The sequence below is a fragment of the Sturnira hondurensis genome, unplaced genomic scaffold, assembly GCF_014824575.4.
Source record: "Sturnira hondurensis isolate 20B ecotype Veracruz unplaced genomic scaffold, ASM1482457v3 Scaffold0009314, whole genome shotgun sequence".
Taxonomy (NCBI): Eukaryota; Metazoa; Chordata; class Mammalia; order Chiroptera; family Phyllostomidae; genus Sturnira; species Sturnira hondurensis.
This window is the reverse complement of record NW_028081945.1, coordinates 2996532-3017678: the sequence shown is the minus strand read 5'-3', so window position 1 is coordinate 3017678 and position 21147 is coordinate 2996532. Positions and strand designations below refer to the sequence as shown.

At 37.5% G+C, this 21147-nt stretch overlaps 1 protein-coding gene across 2 annotated transcripts in view; it reads right to left on the bottom strand.

The window, feature by feature from the left end:
• Positions 1-21147, bottom strand: part of RELN (reelin) — a 577463-nt gene that overhangs the window by 103603 nt on the left and 452713 nt on the right. For both annotated transcript variants that reach the window (XM_037057079.1, XM_037057081.1), the window contains exons 26-31: positions 18808-18979; positions 18153-18353; positions 12353-12585; positions 4544-4701; positions 3164-3371; positions 1275-1351 (exon numbers count right to left, since the gene is read on the bottom strand). In XM_037057079.1, coding sequence (XP_036912974.1) covers positions 1275-1351; positions 3164-3371; positions 4544-4701; positions 12353-12585; positions 18153-18353; positions 18808-18979 — 1049 coding nt within the window. The remainder of the gene's footprint in view (positions 1-1274; positions 1352-3163; positions 3372-4543; positions 4702-12352; positions 12586-18152; positions 18354-18807; positions 18980-21147) is intronic.

The following is a 21147-nucleotide window of genomic DNA, read 5'->3' as shown; positions in this document are numbered from 1 at the left end:
CTAGCTTGTCGTGACTGATGCATGAATCTTTTAGTGACACTGTATCTGCAGCACACTAGAACAGTAGCTTAGGGCAGCATCTTAATAAATAATTGTTGAAGAGATTAGGGAACACAAAATGGTCTATAAAAGTTTCTAGACTGCTACTCAGTAAACAAATGATCTGGATAATTCGATCTGGATGATCAGCACTAGACTAAAAGCACTGAGATACTCAGAAAAAGTCATGAAAGCTTTCAGTTAGTGCCGATATGGCCAAGGATATCTAGAATTGATGAACAGAGCTATCAGTAGCTCTACTGGATAACGGGTACTGCTTAAGCCAATATGTTTTACAAAGTCATGCCTGAAAGAATAACAAACTTGGGAGCTGCAACACTCTCCACATGCCATGTATGAGATCAAGGTTTGGAGCAGGACCCATTTGAAGAACCCATGGATTTTGTGCTAGGAGCCAATTCACATTCAGAGTCCTTTAAGAAACCTCATCATATTTGTAGAGCTCCTGAAGGCCACCTTGTATGCTTCCAGCCTTCTGTATTTCTTTCAGAACTGAATCACTGAGGCAGAAGATGGTATGGATGCCTAGAGAGAGTAAAGGCCTGGGCAAAGAGAGAGGCAGTATAACATGGTGGTTAAGTCATGGAGCCAGTGTGTGGTTTGAATCCCTGTTCATCCATTTACTAACTGCATGATCTTGGGTAAATTACTTGATGTCTCTGTGCCTTAGTTTATATATCTATAAAACAGGACTACTAATAGTACTTACCGCAAAAGGGTATGATAGTAATTAAATGAATTAGCACAGAAAAAACACCTGGAACAGTGCTTTGCATATAACACGTGCTCAGTTAAAGTTAATGTTTATTATTACCAAGAATTTCTCCTACTGCCCAAGGATTCTAGTAGCACTAGAACATTTAGGGAAGAAAGTAGCGTTTTATCTGCATTCAGTAATGCCTTATATAAACAATTTTCTAGCCCCCCACACCAAATGTAAAAATCTCTGCTACTCTTTTCTCTCTGTAGAAAGTTATAAATGACCCATGTTTCCTAAAATGAATATACTTTGATCCAGAACAGACATGATGCTTTTCAGGCTTAAGAATCTGGATGAGGAATCTTGGAGATCATGGCTCTATGCAGCTACCAAATCAATGATGGGGGACAGAAGAGAAGGAATAACTCAGGGAAGTGGATCGGTTTGCAAAATCCTGGCCCAACCTCTAATTTGCCATTAGAGGCTGTAATTTCTATTACATATAGCAGCTTACCTTCATTTCTAGCTCTTGGTTTGATGCAAGTAATGCCTGAAGTTTTGCTTCCAATTTGTATATAAAACTGAACGAGTCTGGCAGGGAAAAAAATCTAGTTTACTTACAAATAGGTAAATTTATGAGAGATTTAACCTTTTGTATTTTGACACACAAAATATAAAACCTTATAAAAATTCTAGGACATAAAAATCCTATAATTCTTAAGCATTACATTTAAACATAAAAGTCATATGACCTGCAGAAACAACAGAGATTATATAGTAAGTTATTCTGTAACCATTAAAAAATAATTCATATGAAATATTAATTTTATTTTGTAATAATGATTTAAACAAAAGGAAACAGTTTAACCCCACTTCATTTCAACAGTCTGATATAATGAGATGAAATCACTGAAATGGGAATTCCTTAAGTCAAGATAATATCATTCCTGGAAACTGAAGATGGGGAAAAAATCTAACATTAAGAAGATGAGCTCTTTGGTCTGGGCCAAAGAAGCAAGATGAGGAAGGGAACATCATGGCTGTGGTAGCGCTGCAGCACCATGCACAAGCTGTGCTGCGGCCGTGGCTCCAAGGCCCCCCACCTGCTGCAAGTGCAGCTGCCCCTCGGAGCGGAAGAGGAAGTGCAACCGGAGTGCTATGGTTAAACGAGGAAACTCCACTGAGACTGGGCTGATGAGGCACCCCCAACTCGTATACTGCAGATGCATATTCAGGCATAGATTCCCTGCAGGAACAACACCTAAGCCCAAGAGGGCAGCATCCAGTTCATCTTAAGAATTCCAATGATTAGTCACAAAACAACTGTTAGTTTTAAATAAATTTTCTTAGAAGAAGCTGAATGCTGCATTTATTTGGGTCCAGGTATTTACCCATATTACTGATTTAGGCTGAGATGGACTCAGTGTGAATAAAATTATGCCTCAGTCCCCGGTAAACCAAAGGAGAGTGCTCACAGGACAGGTACCCTTCTGAGAGAAGGACTCAGAGGGAAGGGCAGAGGTGGAAAGTGGAAAATAGGACAGAACCCTAGATTTTAGTGAGAATAAGGTCTAAAGGCGTCCAACATTTATTCACTTTCATTTCTTTAATTCTCAAATAATGTAATTGGTTAAAAAGAAGCACAGTTTTATTTTAGGTGAGCTACTATTATTTCATTTGGCCTAAGCAGTTATTTGCTTCACCAGTAGGTGTCAGTGTAGGTATTTTAAATTTCTGGAGCCGTTTTTGTTAAGTGAATGCAAATAAACTGAGGTAAACAGGATGTATCATTTTTGGACAAAAATATAAAGTTGAAAACATATTTGTCTTACCTGGTATTAAAAATAATATTAAATTGTCTTTGTAATAATGCAGTACTTTAGAAAACCAAGCTGACACAAGCCTACGTGATGAATATACACTGACTACTGAATTGTGGTATAATTTTTGTAGAAATTACCTATTTTATTACAGACTTGAAGTTATGCTTTATTTTTACATATTAGAATCTACAAAGAGAAACATTATTATGTAAATCCTCAATAACAGAACCGAGTGTTTTAGGTTACATGAGAGATTTTCAACATTTTCACCTCACAGCACACATAAACTAATTACTAAAATTCTGTGATACGCCAAAAAAAATACATACTTTTTGCTGACCTGACGAAAAATACATATAATTTTAATTCATTCACACTAAAGTTCTATTGTGTTGGCTATGCTCAATTTTTAAAATTTGGCAACGTAAGGGAAAAGAGCTCAGTGCCCCTGACTAAATAGCCAGCCAAGTATTGCACATTTTAGAAATTCTTGCAGCACGCTTGTTGAAAATTGCTGGGTTAGACCATACAGTGTAGTACATACAATGCTCATGGAGAAGTGTACCAATGAACTATTTACCTGATATTCCTGGTGTCCAGAGGGACAGTCCGGGCTTCCCTTTTCCCCGGGCCATTGAAGTACAGGGATCTGCCATCATTAAGTATTCCACAGCCAGTTCCAACCTGGCCCCCTGTTATCTTATACCACAGAGGGCTGAGCTTCCCCTCAAACCTATCAAACATCTCACTGTGATTCGGCACATTAGACACACAGGTTCCTTGTGCGGCTTCCAAGAAAAGAAATACACAGGAAAGAGGCTTTGTTAAAATCCTCACACGTTATAATGCACATTTGAAAGAAACCACATGAAAATCTGTATCTCACAATTGTCTGGCTGAAATGCAGCCACCACTATGATCGTCAAAAACACTATTCTGCTTCTACACTGTTTATTTTCTAATAGGGAGACATTGGGAACCATGCATTTCCATGGCTCTTGCTACACAAATATTCCTACAAACTGAGAAATAGATTTTGTCCAAAGTAAGTTTGTGTGTGTGCTGTCCTTCTGTTAGAGGACCAACAGGGAGGGTTAACCCTAGGTTAACCCTAGGTTTGCTGGCACCCGCCTGGACCACAGGTGCCAGCACTCTGCACAGAAGGCCTGACCGAACATTTGCTTGTCTTTGGTCACACTCCACCAGGGAAGGCACTGAAAAGCTGGGAAGGATTCTTTTGAAGTTGCCTCCAGGAAAAAATATAAAAAAGATTTTGAAGCTTATAATACTTTAATTTTACTCCTTAATCTCAGCTCCCTTTTTATTTTTGCTTATACCAACATAGAGGTTGACTGTGGTCAAAAAATACTTTTCTTTTAAAGTTCTCCTTGGTCATCTTGAATTTATCATTTCCTAAGTTGATTTTTACTTTAAAGGTATAAAATTACATTTCTTGTAAAAAGCAATGTATAGAGCACAGGGAGTCCTTGCAGTCAAGTGGTTAAAAGCTTGGGCTTGGGTTTTAGAAAATGACTACAAGAGTTTGAAGTCTAGCTCCAGCAAGTCCTAGCTGTGTGGCCTGGTCAGAGCTACTAACTCTCTGTGTGCCTCAGTTTCCTTAAATGTAAACAAGGTCAATAACAGTATTATTGCTAGTGCAGGGTTATTGTTAAAATTAAATGAGGTGAAATGAAAGGCACTTACTATAGTGTGTAGCACGAAGTATGAACTCAAACAATGTTTATTATTACTAATAAAATTTTGTGTTATGTTTTTCTTCCTTAGGAAGCTTAAAACTACAAAATATTTTAGCACTGCATGTGCTTAGGTTGCAAATTCCTACAATTAGGACTCAAAGAAGAATAAACTTAGAATCTATTTCCTTGGAAGAAATGACATGAGATGTAGTAACTGAAGACACATATTTCACAAACAATCAGACACCCGTCTGAGGCCTTACCTGTGTACCCCAGGTCACAGAAACACACCCCTGAAACACAGTCTCCATGGCCACTGCAGTAACTGGGACAAGGCTCAGATATGTATACTCCATCCAAACCAAAGGGAGGGACATTCTTCTGGGAGCTGCTTTCCTGGATCCATCGGAATCTGATCTTACTGCTGGGAAAAACAACACGTGTTTCTGGTACTAACATCTCATAGCTAAGCAATCGATACAACAGTTAAAAGAATTCAGGAGAGATTAAGTATTTACTTGAAAATCATATCTGCTTGATTGGACACTTAACCTTTATAAGGTGTCTCAATAAGGTGTCTCTCTCAGATCTTTCTCAAAACTTCTTGATTTCTTCAGCATGAATGTTTCAATACCATGCGGATATCAGCTACAAAAGATTTTTGATGTTCAGGAACATATCATAGGTTTTTACTTCTATAGAGGCTATTTGGACATTTTTGAAACCACCAGATAGAATGTTCTTTGCTAGGACAAACAAGGGTGCTCTGACTATTTGCTGGTGGCATGATTCTGGAAGGGAATAGTGAAGTTTGTGTTGATGGCTTTGTTCCAACCTGTTGCCTTCCTCTTCACTTTTCATCTTCCAATCTCCAAGAAGCTCATTCTATGAATACTTGGCAACCAGCTGGGCTGCCAGTGAACACTGGCAACTGCCAAGGAATAAAGAAGGGACCTGGTCCCAGTGCTTCAAAACCCTGGAACACCAGCGGGCTGGGCTGCTGCCCAGTCCTTCTCCCCCTACAACAGCTCCCCACTCAACTAGTACTTGTCCCAGTTGCTTTCAAATCTTTTCAGCCCTTTCAATATATCCCATTTCTTTTTTCAATATGTGGAATCCTGCACACATATATAATTTTACACCAGGAAAATACATTGTCTTCTTCAGTTCTACTCATATCAAAGAGGGAAGATGGATTATGCTATCTACATTTCAATTAATCTTGCTGCCAATATTTATAGACTTTGGAATAAATCACTAAACAAGAATAAAGAATCTTAAAGATTAATGAAAATTGTCAAAGATAACTATAGGCAAAGATGTTTCCTTCCCTCTCTTTTATTGTGAAAATTATATGTCAGTATTTGAGCACATTTCTCTTTGCTTTTTCAAATGGCTTTGGCAATCTGGCAACACTGAGCTATAACTATGGCTTTTTCTTTATTGTTTTAAGTTACCCACTTTTGCGAATTTGCAAAATGTAACCAATAGTGTTGTTAACTAGGAGTAAAGTGTTCAGACATTATCTATTAACACAAAGACTTAACAAACATTCTCAGTGCGTTAAGAAGAAGGTGAACACATCTTTTATTTTTTTTTGGCGCTAATTCAAAATACATTGGCCTTATTTTTAAAGGCAAAAGACAATGGAATTAAATAGTAGGAAAACAAAAACAAAAGCAGAATAGAAAAGAAAAAAGGAAATAGAGTTGTAGAGTCATGGACCTTGGGAAAATTCCTCCCATTGGGATTATTATTTTTTTAAATTTTTTAAAAATTTAATTCTTATTCAAGTACAGTTTTCTGTTTTATATTCCCTGCCCTGCCCCCCCCCCCAGTGCTTCCCACCTCCCTCCCATTTCCTCCCCTCACCTTAATTATTGTCCATGTGTCCTTTATACTTATTCATGTGAGTCCCTCCCCCTTTCCCCTATGATTCTCTCCCCTCTCCTCTCTGGACCCGGTCAGCCTGCTCCGTATTTGAGTGTCATTGGTCATATTTTCCTTGCTTGTTTGTTTCGTTGTTTAGATTCCTGTTAAAGGTGAGATCATGTGGTATTTGTCTTTCACCACCTGGCTTATTTCACTCAACATAATGTTCTCTAGTTCCATCCATGATGTTGCAAAAGGTAGGAACGCCTTCTTCCTTTTTGCAGCATAGAATTCCATTGTGTAAATGTACCATAGCTTTTTGATCCATTCATTTACTGATGGGCACCTAGGTTGCCTCCAACTCTTGGCTATCGTGAATTGTGCTGCTATGAACATCGGGGTGCATAGGTTCTTTTGGATTGGTGTTTCAGGGTTCTTAGGATATACTCCTAATAGTGGAATTGCTGGGTCAAAAGGCACGTTCATTTTTAGTTTCCTTAGAAAGTTCCATACTGTTTTCCATAGTGGTTGTACCAGTCTGCAATCCCACCAACAGTGAACTAGGGTCCCCTTTTCCCCACAACCTCTCCAGCACTTGTTGTTTGTTTCTTTGTTTATCATAGCCATTCTGACTGGTGTAAAGTTGTATCTCATTGTGGTTTTAATTTGCATCTCTCTGATAGCTAGCGATATCGAGCATCTTTTCATGTGTCTCTGGATCCTCTGCATGTCCTCCTTGGAGAAATGTCTGTTCAAGTCCTTTGCTCATTTTTTAATTGGGTTGCTCGTCTTCTTTGAGTGGAGTCGAGTGAGTTCTTTCTATATTTTGGAGATTAAACCTTTGTCTGAGGTATCATTGGCAAATGTGTTTTCCCATGCTGTTGCTTCTCTTTTTATCTTGATATTGTTTTCCTTAGCCATGCAGAAACTTTTAATTTTGATGAGATTCCATTTGTTTATTCTTTCCTTTATGTCCCTTGCTCTAGGGGACGTATCAGTAAAAATCTTGCTGTGTGGAATATCTGAGATTTTCCTGTCAGTGTTCTCCTCTAGGACTTTAATGGTTTCATGGCATATATTTAAGTCTTTTATCCACCTTGAATTAATTTTGGTGTATGGTGTACATTCTGCAGATTACTAAGCAAAGGTGTTTCTAGCCCTACCCAGAGATACCAACATTTTGCATTCTGCATAAAGAATCTAAAGCAGGCTGAATGGCACATTGTATGGTTGGGGGTGCTGCTGAAAGTCAGGCGGGTTGTATCAGCTTATATTTACCACCATTGATGTCTCTCTTCTGTGGGCAGGAGCCAAAAAAATTAATATGAGCAGACACTGCCCCTTTGAGAATTCAACTTAGAATTATCTGTGAAAAAGCAATGTTCTGGGCAACTATTATAAGTATGTTGCTTTGTGGCAAAATAGCTCAAAATTTTGACAATTTTCACACTTAGAATTCTCAGCTTTCCAACATTGAATTTAGAGACATCCGAGTTTAACACACTGCAGAAGGAACAACAACAGCTCATTTACTTGGGTTAAAATAGAAACATATTTACTATTTTTCAGCAGATTGCTCTTCTTCAGGAATGCCATTAACCAATATGCTGGATGCTATTCAAATTAACCAAGAAACTCAATTCTAATGGAAAATATTTCTTCTACCAAAAGCTGAGGTCCAAGAAAATATTGATACATTGGTAGCCTCACAATATTGGCTCACTTTGTGATATTAAGGACAAGTTCTTCTTATTTCTCACATGTGGCTTTATCATTTGGATTATTATACCCAATACCAAACAAATCACAGCTTCAGGTTCTCACATCTGGCTTTGGGACTCAAACAAGACTTGTGTTTTTGGCTCTTAATTCTGTGAACCCTTTTCACAGTGATGTCTTCCACACCCTGAGATTCTAGTCCCTCTAGAAAAGGCGCACCACCTGATGCTCTCAACTTCATGGTGTGCTACACTGTCTATTTGGAAGAGCTGTGGTTGGGCCAGTGTCAGAAAAACAAGTGGAGAGGAAGGCAGTGGTGGAGGTGAGGAATGCAAGGCTGCATGTCCAGCTTGAGATGGACAGAAAGCAGGATGAGATGGTGATTTAGTTGCAAATACAGATATTAATTTATGGAAAATGAAAGGTGTTTCAGAGGGTGAAGCCTAGAGAATAGAACCAACAGCTGGGAAGAACAATAGATTGGGGAACAGAATTATCTTACTCAAGGAAACTTTCCTGTTCTGGACATTATTTTGTGGAAGAGGGGATCACAAGTAACAAGTATCTTGCTGGCTTTCAGAATTCCTACAACCAGTGGCTGTTACATGCTTCCCATTCTTTACTTATTTTTTTTTTTGTGGGAATGTCTGTTGTGATTATCCTGTCATGGTCTCGCTAATGTTGGATATGGGTGGGGTAGATTACTTGTCTTTTTGTGGTTCGCAGGCCCGTGCTCAATCCACTGAGCTACACCAGCCAGGGCAGATTACTTGTCTTTTTAGTTTACAGGCCTATGGATCCAGAGGAGCCATATCCAGGGAACCATGTCCACAACCTGACCTGATGCAGATCATGGGTTCAGCAACTTAGTGCTGATGATGTGATGGCAAGTTTGTCTGCTGAAACCTTTGGTGTAAATTTTTGAGGGATGCATATCTAGGTAACAAGGGAGGCAGAGATCACAACCAACTTGTCTAGCTAGATGATGCATAGCAAATTTGATGATCAATTTGGTAGAAGAGTCACAAACAGAATGGTCTCCAAGAACTTTATGAATAAGACACTCCTACGGATTGCTAAATTTTTATCATCACATCAATCAGGATAAGATAAGTTATGCTGTGGTAACAAACAGTCCCCAATCTCAATGGTTTAACCCAACAAAATCATATTTCTTGATCATGCTATATGTCCAGTGGAGGCTGGCAAGTAGAAGTCTGCTTCATGTAAACACTCAGACACCTAGATTAATGTAAGATTCATCATAAAACATGTTTTTACACAACAGGGAACATGACAAAATGCACATGGGCTCTTAAAGTCACATGCTTCATTTTCACTCATCATTTAGGCCATGTTGATCTTTGAAGGGAGTTGGGATAGCCTAATCCAACAATATTCTAGGAAGGAAGCAAACTAAATATATTGCTAAATTTTATCAATAAGTATTCCAACCACACAGTGAGTAAAATCTACAGAAGGCCTTACAAATACACTTACTGCATTATGTTAGCTCTACACAGAAATGCCTTTATTGAATCATGATTTAATGATTCTATGATTACATTCTATGATTCAATTAAAAAGTATCCATTTGAAAAATGTTCCTTTTTCTTTCATAAAATGACAGTTAAAAATACTGATCTCTGTGTTACCAACTCTACCTGGAATAAGGATACATATACATACTATATATTTATTCTACAATACTAAGCATGGAAAAAAGTATATCTTTTTCACTTTGTGAAAAGTGAAATGTATAAAAACATATATAGAAAATCAGAATGTATACATTTTATTTCTTTTTACCTAACAATGAGAACTAAATGATCATGTATTTTCCTCCTTTGTCCTAGCTGCCAGAAAACTAAGAGTTAAATTTATTGCCTCATTAATAAAACTAATTCACTTAAGTTCTTGATCCATTTATTTCATTCCTCTGTCAAGTGAATTTTAATCTTTCTCTCTACTGTTTTTTTATTTTTAATATATTTTTATTTTTAAATATATTTTATTAATTATACTATTACAGTTGTCCCATTTCCCCCCCTTCATTCCCTTCCACCCTGCACACCCTCTCCCACCCACATTCCCCACTTTAGTTCATGTCCATGTGTCATAAGTTCTTTAGCTTCTACATTTCCCATACTATTCTTGCCCTTCTCCTGTCTATTTTCTACCTACCATCTATGCTACTTATTCTCTGTACCTTCTCCCCCCTTCTCCCCCTCCCACTCCCCTGTTGATAACCCTCCATGTGATCTCAATTTCTGTGATTCTGTTCATGTTCTAGTTTGCTTAGTTTCTGTTTTTGTTTTAGGTGTGGTTGTTAATAATTGTGAGTTTGCTGTCATTTTACTATATATGTTTTTTATCTTCTTTTTCTTAGATAAGTCCCTTTAATATTTCATATAATAAGGGCTTGGTGATGATGAAGTCCTTTAACTTGACCTTATCTGAGAAGTACTTTATCTGCCCTTCCATTCTAAATGAAAGCTTTGCTGGATAGAGCAGTCTTGGATATAGGTCTTTTCACTTCATGACTTGGAATACTTCTTTCCAGCCCCTTCTTGCCTGCAAGGTCTCTTTTGAGAAATCAGCTGACAGTCTGATGGGGACTCCTTTGTAGGTAACTGTCCCCTTATCTCTTGTTGCTTCTACATTTCTCTCCTTCATTTTAATGTTGGCTAATGTAATTATGATGTGTCTTGGTGTGTTCCTCCTTGGGTCGGCCTTCTTTGGGACTCTCTTACTTCCTTGACTTTCTGGAAGTCTATTTCCTTTGCCAGATTGGGGAAGTTCTCCTTTATTATTTGTTCAAATAACTTTTCCACTTGTTGTTCTTCCTCTTCCCCCTCTGGTACCCCTATAGTTAGGGTGTTGAAATGTTTAAAGATTTCCTGGAGGTTCCTAAGCCTCTCCTCATTTTTTTCAAAGTCTTGTTTCTTCATTCTTTTCTGTTTGGTTGTTTCTTTCTTCCTTCTGGCCCACTCCATTGATATGAGTCCCAGTTTTCTTCCTATCACTATTGGTTCCCTGTGCATTTTACTTCATTTCACTTAGTGAAGCCTTAATTTTTTCATGTAATTTGTGACCAAAGTCAACCAATTGTGTGAGCATCCTGATCTCCAGTGCTTTGAATTGTGCATCTGATAGGCTGGCTATCTCTGTCGCTTAGTTGTATTTGCTTTGATCTGTTCTTCTGTTTGGGCCATTTTTTTTGTCTTGTCATGCCTTTTACATAAGAGGGGTGGAGCCTTAGGTGTTCACCAGGGTGAGGCAACCCAGTTAGTTGCTGGGTTGTGACACTGTATGTGCGGGTGGGGTCCGAGAGGGAACAATGGTGAGTGCTCCACTCTCTGTCAGATTTCAGTCCCTTCCGCAGCTTCCCCCAAGCAAACTGGGCCTTTCTGGTGCTGATTCTCATGTGGGTGGGCTTGTATATGTTCTAGGACCCTGTGGGTCTCTCCAATGAACTTTCCTGTGAGGCTGGGAGTCTCTCCCTGCACCTCAACCACACAGGTATTTTCAATTGGTGTTTTGAGGCTTTATTTCCTGGTGCTGGGACCCTGGGTTGTGTGGTCTGTCTTGCTCCTGAATTTCACCTGCTTTATCTGGATGTGAACGTGGGACCACCTGGTCAGCCAGCTGCCTTGTGCGTAGTGCCTCGCTTCACAATTGCCACCTTGCTGGGTCTGCCTATTGACATCTAGTGCCTGGGGTCTGCCAGTTGCCACTTGTGCACCCAGGGTCCGCCCACTGTTATCTTGCATGCCCCAGGTGCCTTATGTGCCCAGTGCCACCGCTTTTTGTGTCCAACCCCTCTCCGCCTGGCTGCCCAACTCCACCCTGCCTACCAGTCTGGATGAATGTGTCTATTTTATCTCCTTGGTTGTCCGACTTCCATACAGTTCAATTTTCTACCAGTTTTGGTTGTTATTTGTTTTTAAATTGTTGTTGTCCTTATTTTGGTTGTGCGAGGAGGCAAAGTGTGTCTACCTATGCCTCCATATTGGCTGGAAGTCTCTCTCTATTGTTTTAATATTTACTGTAAGGGTCATTTAAAGGGACCTTTTATATTGTGAAGATATTTCAAATTGTCTATACAGGGAGGCACTCATTTATCAAAAATCTATGTAAAGCAAAATCTAATATAAAATGTCATAACTCTTTTAGCTTTTACCATCATCTGCTCACAGCTGTACTTCCAGTGCCCAGAACAGTGCTTAACGTATATTTGTTGAACAGATGAATAAACGAGTGAGTGATTTGTTTCACAAGAATAAATGTGTACAAACACACACATATCTCTACTGTGGGAATTTTGTTCCAGTGTTTTTTCCTCAAAAGTTATTAAATAGATAAAGCTAGACCATACAGATTCTTTTAGGTTATTAATATGCATGGAATAAAGATATTGAGATAAATATATGCTTCCAAGGAACAGCAGCTATGGCACATAATAAGAAAGATCACTGTACCTGGCTGCAAGGGACCTTGGAATAACAATGGTGATTCTTGTCCATTCTTCAAAGTCTCCGGTGTGATACATGGTGGGGTCACTCAGTTCTCGGGAGTTTCCCTCACATCCTTTGCCTGCAGAAGCTGGGTAACAGCCTTCTTTCACCAGAAACCAGGACATACCAGCATCATGAGAGTACTGAAGAAGAACTGGGGTAGCACTGCTGAACTGACTGGCGCACCCTATGTTTATCTATAAAAGGAAAGCCAGAAGCATACAAGATTTTAGATCCAAGACATCATTTAACAAATTAAGTGCTGCGGCAATCAGGGCCCTTTCTACTGACTCTGCATTAAACTGACAATGATAAGACCTGACGCTCAGTTTTAATCAAGACCCTTCCATAGGTTCTGGAAATCTTTGTTTAGACTAAAAAGCAATAGGTGCTTTTTAATAGAAAGCTGGACCAGTTGCCCATTTTGCGAATTTTTTTGGTGTTATAGGAGGAAAGAGAGAAGCACAGTATCTGTGATGTTGGAACCTTGGACAAAAGCCAAGAAGCCAAGGAATGTTTTCTCCTCCTTTCCCAGATGGTACAAACAGAAGGAAGCTGAAGATGAAAAGCTTCCCCCTTCAGAACATGAAGGTCACCTGAAGAGAGGGCTGTCCTCCCTGTTTTAGTGGAACAAACATCTTTATAAAATTCTACTGCCAAAGCTCAGTGAGAAATCATTGTCAACTTAGATGAAAGAGCTTAGTGTTTGTCACAGCATCGAATAAGAAAAATAATTCAGAAATAAAACTATTATCACTCTGTGCACTTATGTAGGGGAATGTCATAAGATTAATGACATAAAAATTAAAAATGCAACCTAAATTCCAATGCCCTAGCATTTATATTTCATTTCTCTATCTTTATTGTTCAATCTTTATAAAGAAGTACATATTTAGGTCATATAGTCAAAGTTATCACATTTCTAGGACTTTCTTCCTACTTTTTATTTAATATATTTTTTATTATTATATGCAGCATTGCAAAGAATATATCTTTTTCTTCAATTAATTTATTATCACTAGATAAATTCCTAGGTACAGTATTACAAAGTCAATGTAGATATTCTTTAAATTTTCTACTTATATGTGTTCATTCTTAATCAATTGGTTTCAAAGGAGTCAGTTTTGCTGCAACACTGAGTATTATTGTACTTAAGACAGTTTTTTCTAATTTAATAACTGTATAACTTATTTTATGTCTTTTGATAATTATAAATGTTAAGCTTTTTTCATGATATTAATTTAATTAGATGCTATCTTATATAAATGGCCTATTCATATCTTATTTCATTTGTTACTGGGAGCTATCATAGAATTTTACCTTATAAGACTATAAACAAAGAACTCAAATTTTATTAAAAAAATTAATGTAAGGACTCAAAACAATACAATAACTACCAAAGAATAAAGGATGAAAGAAAGGTAGGGCCACAGGCAAATAATATTACACTGGAGCTCATAAGGTCAAGCAGTTCCTCCTTATGATTATCAGTAGCAGATCCATTTTTTCAAAAGAAGATTCCATACTTTCCTTATTTCCAGTGTCAGACCTAAAAGCATCTCTCAGAAAGATTTACAATTTGGCTAGTAAAAATTTTGTCATTATTCATAAATTCAAATTTATATGATGGGGGACCTAAAAAAACCCTGGAATTATCTTTCAGAGAGTGGGCTCCTTGTAGTACTGGCTTCCCCTGCTAGGTGAGTGTTCTAGGAACCCATCTGTATCAGTGTACCAGCCGGGGGTATTGTGAGAGACTGCATTCAGCTTCAGTGAATTTTTTGAAGACTCTTTCAATGCATTTTCCCATTTCATGATGGGTGATTTATGATTTATGAGTGTACTTGCCCACACTGCACTGAGCATTCAGCAGTTTTTGACCAAAAATGGCATGACCCCCTGCCCCACCCTCCCTATTTACCCTATCTCACCCTGAGTGACTTTATTTTTGTTCCCCTGGATAAAAAGTGTCTTCAAAGGGAAATGTTTTTCTGATGTGGAAGAGGTGAAAGAAAAAAAATGGCAGAAGATCTAAAAGGTATAAAAATCAACGAATTCAAAATCTGTTTTGAGCAGTGGAAAAAATGTGTCAATAGGTGTATTGCATCAAATGGAGAGTACTTTGTACATGACTGAAGTTTAAACATATAAGAATAAATACACAATTTTTAATAAATAAATTTTGGGTATCCCCTCATATAGTTAACAAGTCAAGAATATCAGTAAAGATTTGACACTTTCAGATGTGTGCTTCAACACTTCTAATACAAATTCCTTTGAATATGTTATCCACTAGTAAGCATAACCTTTGGTCACCATGTGGTATGAGTAGTCACACTGGGCACAACACAGAGCATTTTGTCATAGACTTATTACAAATGCCATTGTGTCTAACGTAAGCAAGTCAATGGAACTTATAGTTCTGTAACAAGTTGGTGTTTTTTAAAATTGATCATTTAGCCTGCCTCTTAACTGTTGATGTTTTGTAGGATTCAGTTGGTGGTTTCCTGTTTTTTTAATCTATACATACTCATAATCTCATTCACAATCATAATGTCAAATTCCATATGAATAGTGATGACTTGCAGATACAGTCTCTCTCCAGCTCTTGGACAATGTCCATTACTGCTTCCTGTGCATTTCCATTTCAACAGTCCACAGGCGACCATAGTTCTACAAGTCCACACCTGTTCTCAGCATCCACCACCCAAATCCTCTTCTTCCAGTATGAGGAAGAACCGCCCCCCCCAACAGGAATTTATTTATTAAAAACTGTGTGTTTATTCTTACATGCTTAAACTTCAGTCACCTTCAAAGTACTCTCCATGTGATGTAATACACGTATTGAGACATTTTTTGTACTGTTGAAAACAGTTTTTGAACTCTTCGATTTTGATGGCAGTTAGTGCTTTTGCCATTTTTTTTTTGTTTCACCTCTTTCACATCAGCAAAATGTTTCCCTTTGAGGGTGTTTTTCATCCGCAAAAACCAAAAAAAAGTCACTTGGGGAGAGTTGGGTGAATAGGGAGGTTGGGGCATGGGGGTCATGCCAATTTGGTCAAAAACTGCTGAACATTCAGCCCAGTGAGGGCAGGTGTGTTCGCCCAATAGATCACCAATAAATCACTTGTTGACTAGACTCCTTTAACATCTCTCAGATCCACTTACTTATCTTTACAACCTTATGCCATGCCTTCACCTGGAGTTCTTATTTCTTACATGGATGGCTGCCCTTGCATTCTTACATTACTCAAAGTAAGTAAATAGTCTGAGCAATTTTCTCTGCCTCTTCCGCTATCACACACATCCAAGTTTTCATCATTTTTACTTGGATCACTGCAACAGTAGTCCACCTGGTCTTTCTGTCTCTGCCCTTTCCTCTGCCATTGTACTCCTAGTGCAGTCTGCCAGAGTCATTCTTTAAAAGCCTAAGTCAGAGTAGGTCACTCTTTCATTAGCCATTTTATTCACAGCAGAAGTCAAAGACTGATCTTATTTGCCCAATCTGTCTTCTTTCTCTCACTGTCTTTGCTGTAGTCACAAAGGCGTCTTTATGATTTCTTGAACTTTTCCAAGCACACTCTTATTTCAAGGACGTTGTGCTTTTCATTCCCCATGTCTGGAATGCTATTTCCCAGATAGCTGTATGAGTCACTCCTTTACTTTTTATAAGCCTCAACTGAAAGTAATTTAATAAGTGAGGCTAACCTGACAATGGTAACCATCCTCTTACACTCTAGTTCACATTCTCTATTCTTTCTATAGCCTAAAACAGACCCTGGTACATAGTAGAGGCTTTATAAATATTTACTGAATAAGTAAATGAATCGATGTACTTGTTGATTCCAGTTTCCCCTTCTGTTAACCCCCATACTCCTGCCAGAATGATCTTTCTGAAACACATGTCTGATCTTGCATTCCATGACCTACTGCTCTTGGGTTAATGTCCCACTGGCTGAATGTGCCATATAAAGTCAATGTGCCGTATAAAGTCAACTTTGTCACCTCCATGGTACACTTTTCAAACTCTTTTAAGTGTTCAAATTTTCCATTCTCATTTGCACTTTCATGTATTTTAATATATTTGCACAATCTCTTCCCTCTAACTGGAATTCTGCCCCCTCCATTGTTTAGCTGGCCAAGTCTCTGTGTTTCCAGAGACTTCCAATTTCAATTCCTTCCTTCCTTCCTTCCTTCCTTCCTTCCTTCCTTCCTTCCTTCCTTCCTTCCTTCCTCCCTTCCTCCCTCCCTCCCTCCCTCCCTCCCTCCCTCCCTCCCTCCCTCCCTCCCTCCCGTCTTCCCTTCCATCTACCAATTTATTCAACTAACATATTTGTGGAGCACCTGCTACATGCCAGGCACTATGCTAGGTACTCTCGTGGCATCCATAGTCATTTTCTACTACATACCAGTACTACTGTGACTGTGTTGTGACTGCTCACTTTTCTGGCTCACTTACTTGTTTCTGAGACCCTTGAGGGCTAAGGCCATATTTTTCTAGCACCTAGGGTTTAACATGCACATAAAATGTACCAGCACTGTATGTTTTTGTATAAATGACACCAAGTTCTTCTTACAGATGCCAAATATATATTAATTGCCAATCCCTGAATGACCCATATTACATATCTATTATTAACTAACTGCCACAAATCAACAGTCTGCTGGTGTGATTTGAGAATTGAGATTTTTTTTAGGCATTATTCATTCTTACCAGTTGTTTAAATACTTGAAACATTTAATAATGTTTACTTTATTTAGATTTTGTAAACTTTAGAATACTATCTTACAGACTTTAACACCCATGCTACCTTGATTTTATGACTCACTAAACAAAACAAGGTGTCAGATGAAAAACAGCAGAATATTCTGGAAATGTATTTGCTATTGCTGTCACTTTGTTGACACTTTAGGTAGTACCAGCATTTTAATGTAGAGTCATATACTGTTATTGGTGGCTTTTCCATCGTAGCTTAGCATCACAATCTAAACAGAAAAAAACAGTTCACTAATCAACTTCCTTGTTTACAAACCTGTGGAAACTATATTTGAAGAGCTGCCTATAAACATCTGACCTCTTTAATAATTCCATTTGTAAATTATTTAGCATCTGCATCCTGCTGTATGTAAGGACATGTAGTTGTGCTAGCTCATTAAAACTGCATTACTTTCAACCACAGAATTCACCAATGGGATTTTATCATAAACACAGTGAAATTTCGATTAGGCTTCTGACAAGAGCTTGTCAAACTGAATACTTGCTATACATATTGACATGTTATCACAGTGCTGAAAAACAATAAGCTTTTAAGAGAACAATGATAATTAAAGGAAAAATTGGCAGATCAAAGGAAGAGAAATTGTTTGATAATGCTATAGTACAAACACAAAATAGCTCACAAGTCCTAAAAGCACTAGTAAGCTGAAGGAGAACTTACCTATTACCATTCAGAAACATGGGATTCATTAAGTTACAGGTTGAAATCTTAAAAGTCAATATGCTTTTTAATTCTAGAGCAGTTCCATAAGCACTTAAAGAAATACAATGACATAGCTATAATTTCTAGGGCTCATTAAAAAGTGATAAGCTGTTTCCTTATGAGCAGAGCTAAAAAAAATGTCCATTTAAGAACACTGAACCTCTGTGTTAGTCCCTTCTTTAATAGCATATAAAAATTGGCATCCTTTGTCAATTTCACTTTTTTAAATATGGAAGCTGTTTTGCTCCTTGACCTGCCCTAGGAAGAGGTTTGTCCATAAATACCTTGAACTGTAGCACATATCCAGGTTTCAGAGTCAAATCTCGAGTCACTGCAAATCGATCCCCATCTGATTTTCCAAATACCATGGCTGATGGCGTGGCAGAGCAGAAAGTTTCATTTTTAACCATTCCTTCATTAGCCAACGTCAACCACACACTCATCTGATTCATAGGGTAATCAAAAACTGGCTTCTCATAAAAGTTCTAATAGAAACAATACAAACAACACAGAAAGGCAATTTGATAGCTCTGAAAACAAGAAAGAAATGTTCAGTTCATGACATGCAGAACCATGTACCATTTGTATTTCTAAGAAAATACAGCAAGATCAATAATTTAACTACTTCTTTATTGCCATAAATTTCTTCTGATGATGATAAAATAACTGAAAATATTTTGCCACTGTGCATCTAATTTTATAATCACACTAATAACCATGTTGATGACTTGGCCAGACTTCATAGGCTGTTTATTTCTTACTGGGAACTAGTAGCATAAAGAGGTAACAAAAATGAAGTGCAAACAAAAAGAAATTAAGTGCAAACACAAAAAATCTGTATCACGTGTTCAAGCATTAAATCCTCGGGGAAGTAAGAAGTTCTTTAATCCCATCCACTTTCATAATTGTCTTCTTGGAGTTCAGACATGGAAAAAATACCTGGGGTAAAGTTGGGTTGACAACTGGGATGATCTGCTTTTGCTTTTCTGACAGAATGATGATGTCATCGACTGCCCACTGGTCATAGTCCTCCCCGGAGAACACAGGCTGCCACCAGCGGAACCTGGTGCAAGGGGTCTTGGCAGCAGCTGGAAGCTCCAGATAGACAAATCTGCATAGAAGCGGATCACTTATGGTTAGGAAAGGAAAGCTGTGTCTTTCTTAGCAGCTGCTAAAATCACAAGAGTAGCAAGAAGAGCAAGTTTAGTTTCATTTGATCTCTTGATATTTTTGAAACATTTCTAAGTTTAATACATCAGACAAGAGGTTTAAAGTTGTAAGCTGGTTTAGTCCTGGTCATGTTTATCTCATTTGCCACTGTATTTTTTGGACGTGATATTTCAGCCGTGTTTGATCCACTAAAGAATGTTTTGACTACCATGGTAATGGTCATAACATTTTTCAAGAAATACCTGGAAAAAACTGTTCCTTTGTGTATTATTACATTAAAATAGCATTGAAAAAATTTTCAAAGTCATTCATACTTATTGTGGGAAAACATAAATATGCACTAAAAATGAAACATAACTCACCCATAATGTACTGTATGGGGTTGGCCTCTGCTAAAATTTTGATGTATATCATTTCTGTGGTGAAAATGTTTATGCATAAAGCTTTGGCTACACTTCAGTTTATTTCTTAAGGTAAGATTCCTAGAAATAGAATTACCAGGTCAGAAAACTGGCCATGTTTAAGGCTGTTGATTTTTCCGAACTCCTTTCCGGAAAGGTCGTGACAGTGTGCAGGATGATGTGAGAGTGCCTGCCTTGCTGCTCCCACCTGAAGAAAGCACTTGGCCATTATCTTTAAAAATGACCATCTCATTGGTGAAAATGATATATTTCTTATTGCAAAAGAGGTTGGATATTATTCACATCTTATTAAACATCTATGTTTCCTCTTTTGTAACATGTACTCATTTCTATTACCCATTTTTCTGTTGGGACCTTAGTGTTTTTTTTTTTTTTTTTAATTTGTAGAAGATTTTTACAGCAACATTGACTCTCTGTTCCTTATAACAGTTGCAAATAATATCTCAGTTTGTTACATCTGTTTTTGAGCTGTGACATCTCTTTTTCATACATAAGTTCTAATATATTGGAGTCAATTTCTGGGTCATCAGTTTGGCTTCATTGTTTGCTCTATCCACGAATCACTATCATTCTATTTTAATTAGTTAAGTTATATAAAATATTCCAACAACATGAAAGCATTCCTCTGTTTTTTCCTCAAAAGTTTGAGATATTTTTGCTAGTTTGTGTTTCTAAATATATAGTTCCAAGAAAATATGCCGCTAGGATTTTGATTGGACAGCATTAAATACAAATTAAAAGATATTCATATCACAATATTAAGTTTTCCTGTCCAGGGATGCTGTATAATTTTTCCACTTATTTGTTTTCTTTTATCTCTGAAGGTAGTTTTGAACTTTTCTTTACAGGATTCTTAGAGTTGTTAAAGTTATTTTCTATATTTATTTATGTATTAGCCACCATAATGGGGTCTTTTTCTGCTGCCTCCCACCTCAGAGTTTCTTAGCCATTTCAGTGTCATAAACTCCTTGAAAATCTGGTGAAATACACAGGCCCTAAAGACAAATTCTCATAAAAATAAAGCTTAATATTTCTGGAATTTGAAAATGCTATTAAATTTTTGTTTGTATAGTAATCTAGTCACTTGACTGAACTTTCAATAATTTCCAGATTGATGATGATGTTACTTGGAAAAATAATTTAAATTATTTTAAATTGTTTTAAAACCACTTTGGCACCATTGCGATTCTCTCTCTACTATGCTGGGGGAATCTCATTAGGATCCACCTCCCACTCACCATTCCCGACTTTCTCCCTGAATGTTGTATTTCGTGTTTTACCCAGTTGCTTCTCCTCTGGTTGCTCCCTCTCGCATGTGTCCTTAGAAGAAATATTTTTGGTTGGCCTGTATGTATTTCCATTATATTATGGAAAGCTATGTCATCTTTAAATTACTCAATGTTTTAAAACAATAAACACATAAACCTCCAGTTTACAAAATAGCTATGTTTTAAGTAGCATTTAAAATACATTTAATTTATAAAACATTAAATCTATTCTTCAATAATAGGTTTTTCAATAAAACAAAGCTCAGTTGTAAAATGTAAAACAGGGACAATTTTAGTATAAGTCAATAATGATTGGTCAATGTATATAAAGAAAAATGTTTATTTTTGTGTGAAAGTACAAATACAGAGATTATAAAAAGGAATGCTCTAAAAGTACAAACACAGAATTTCAAAATACT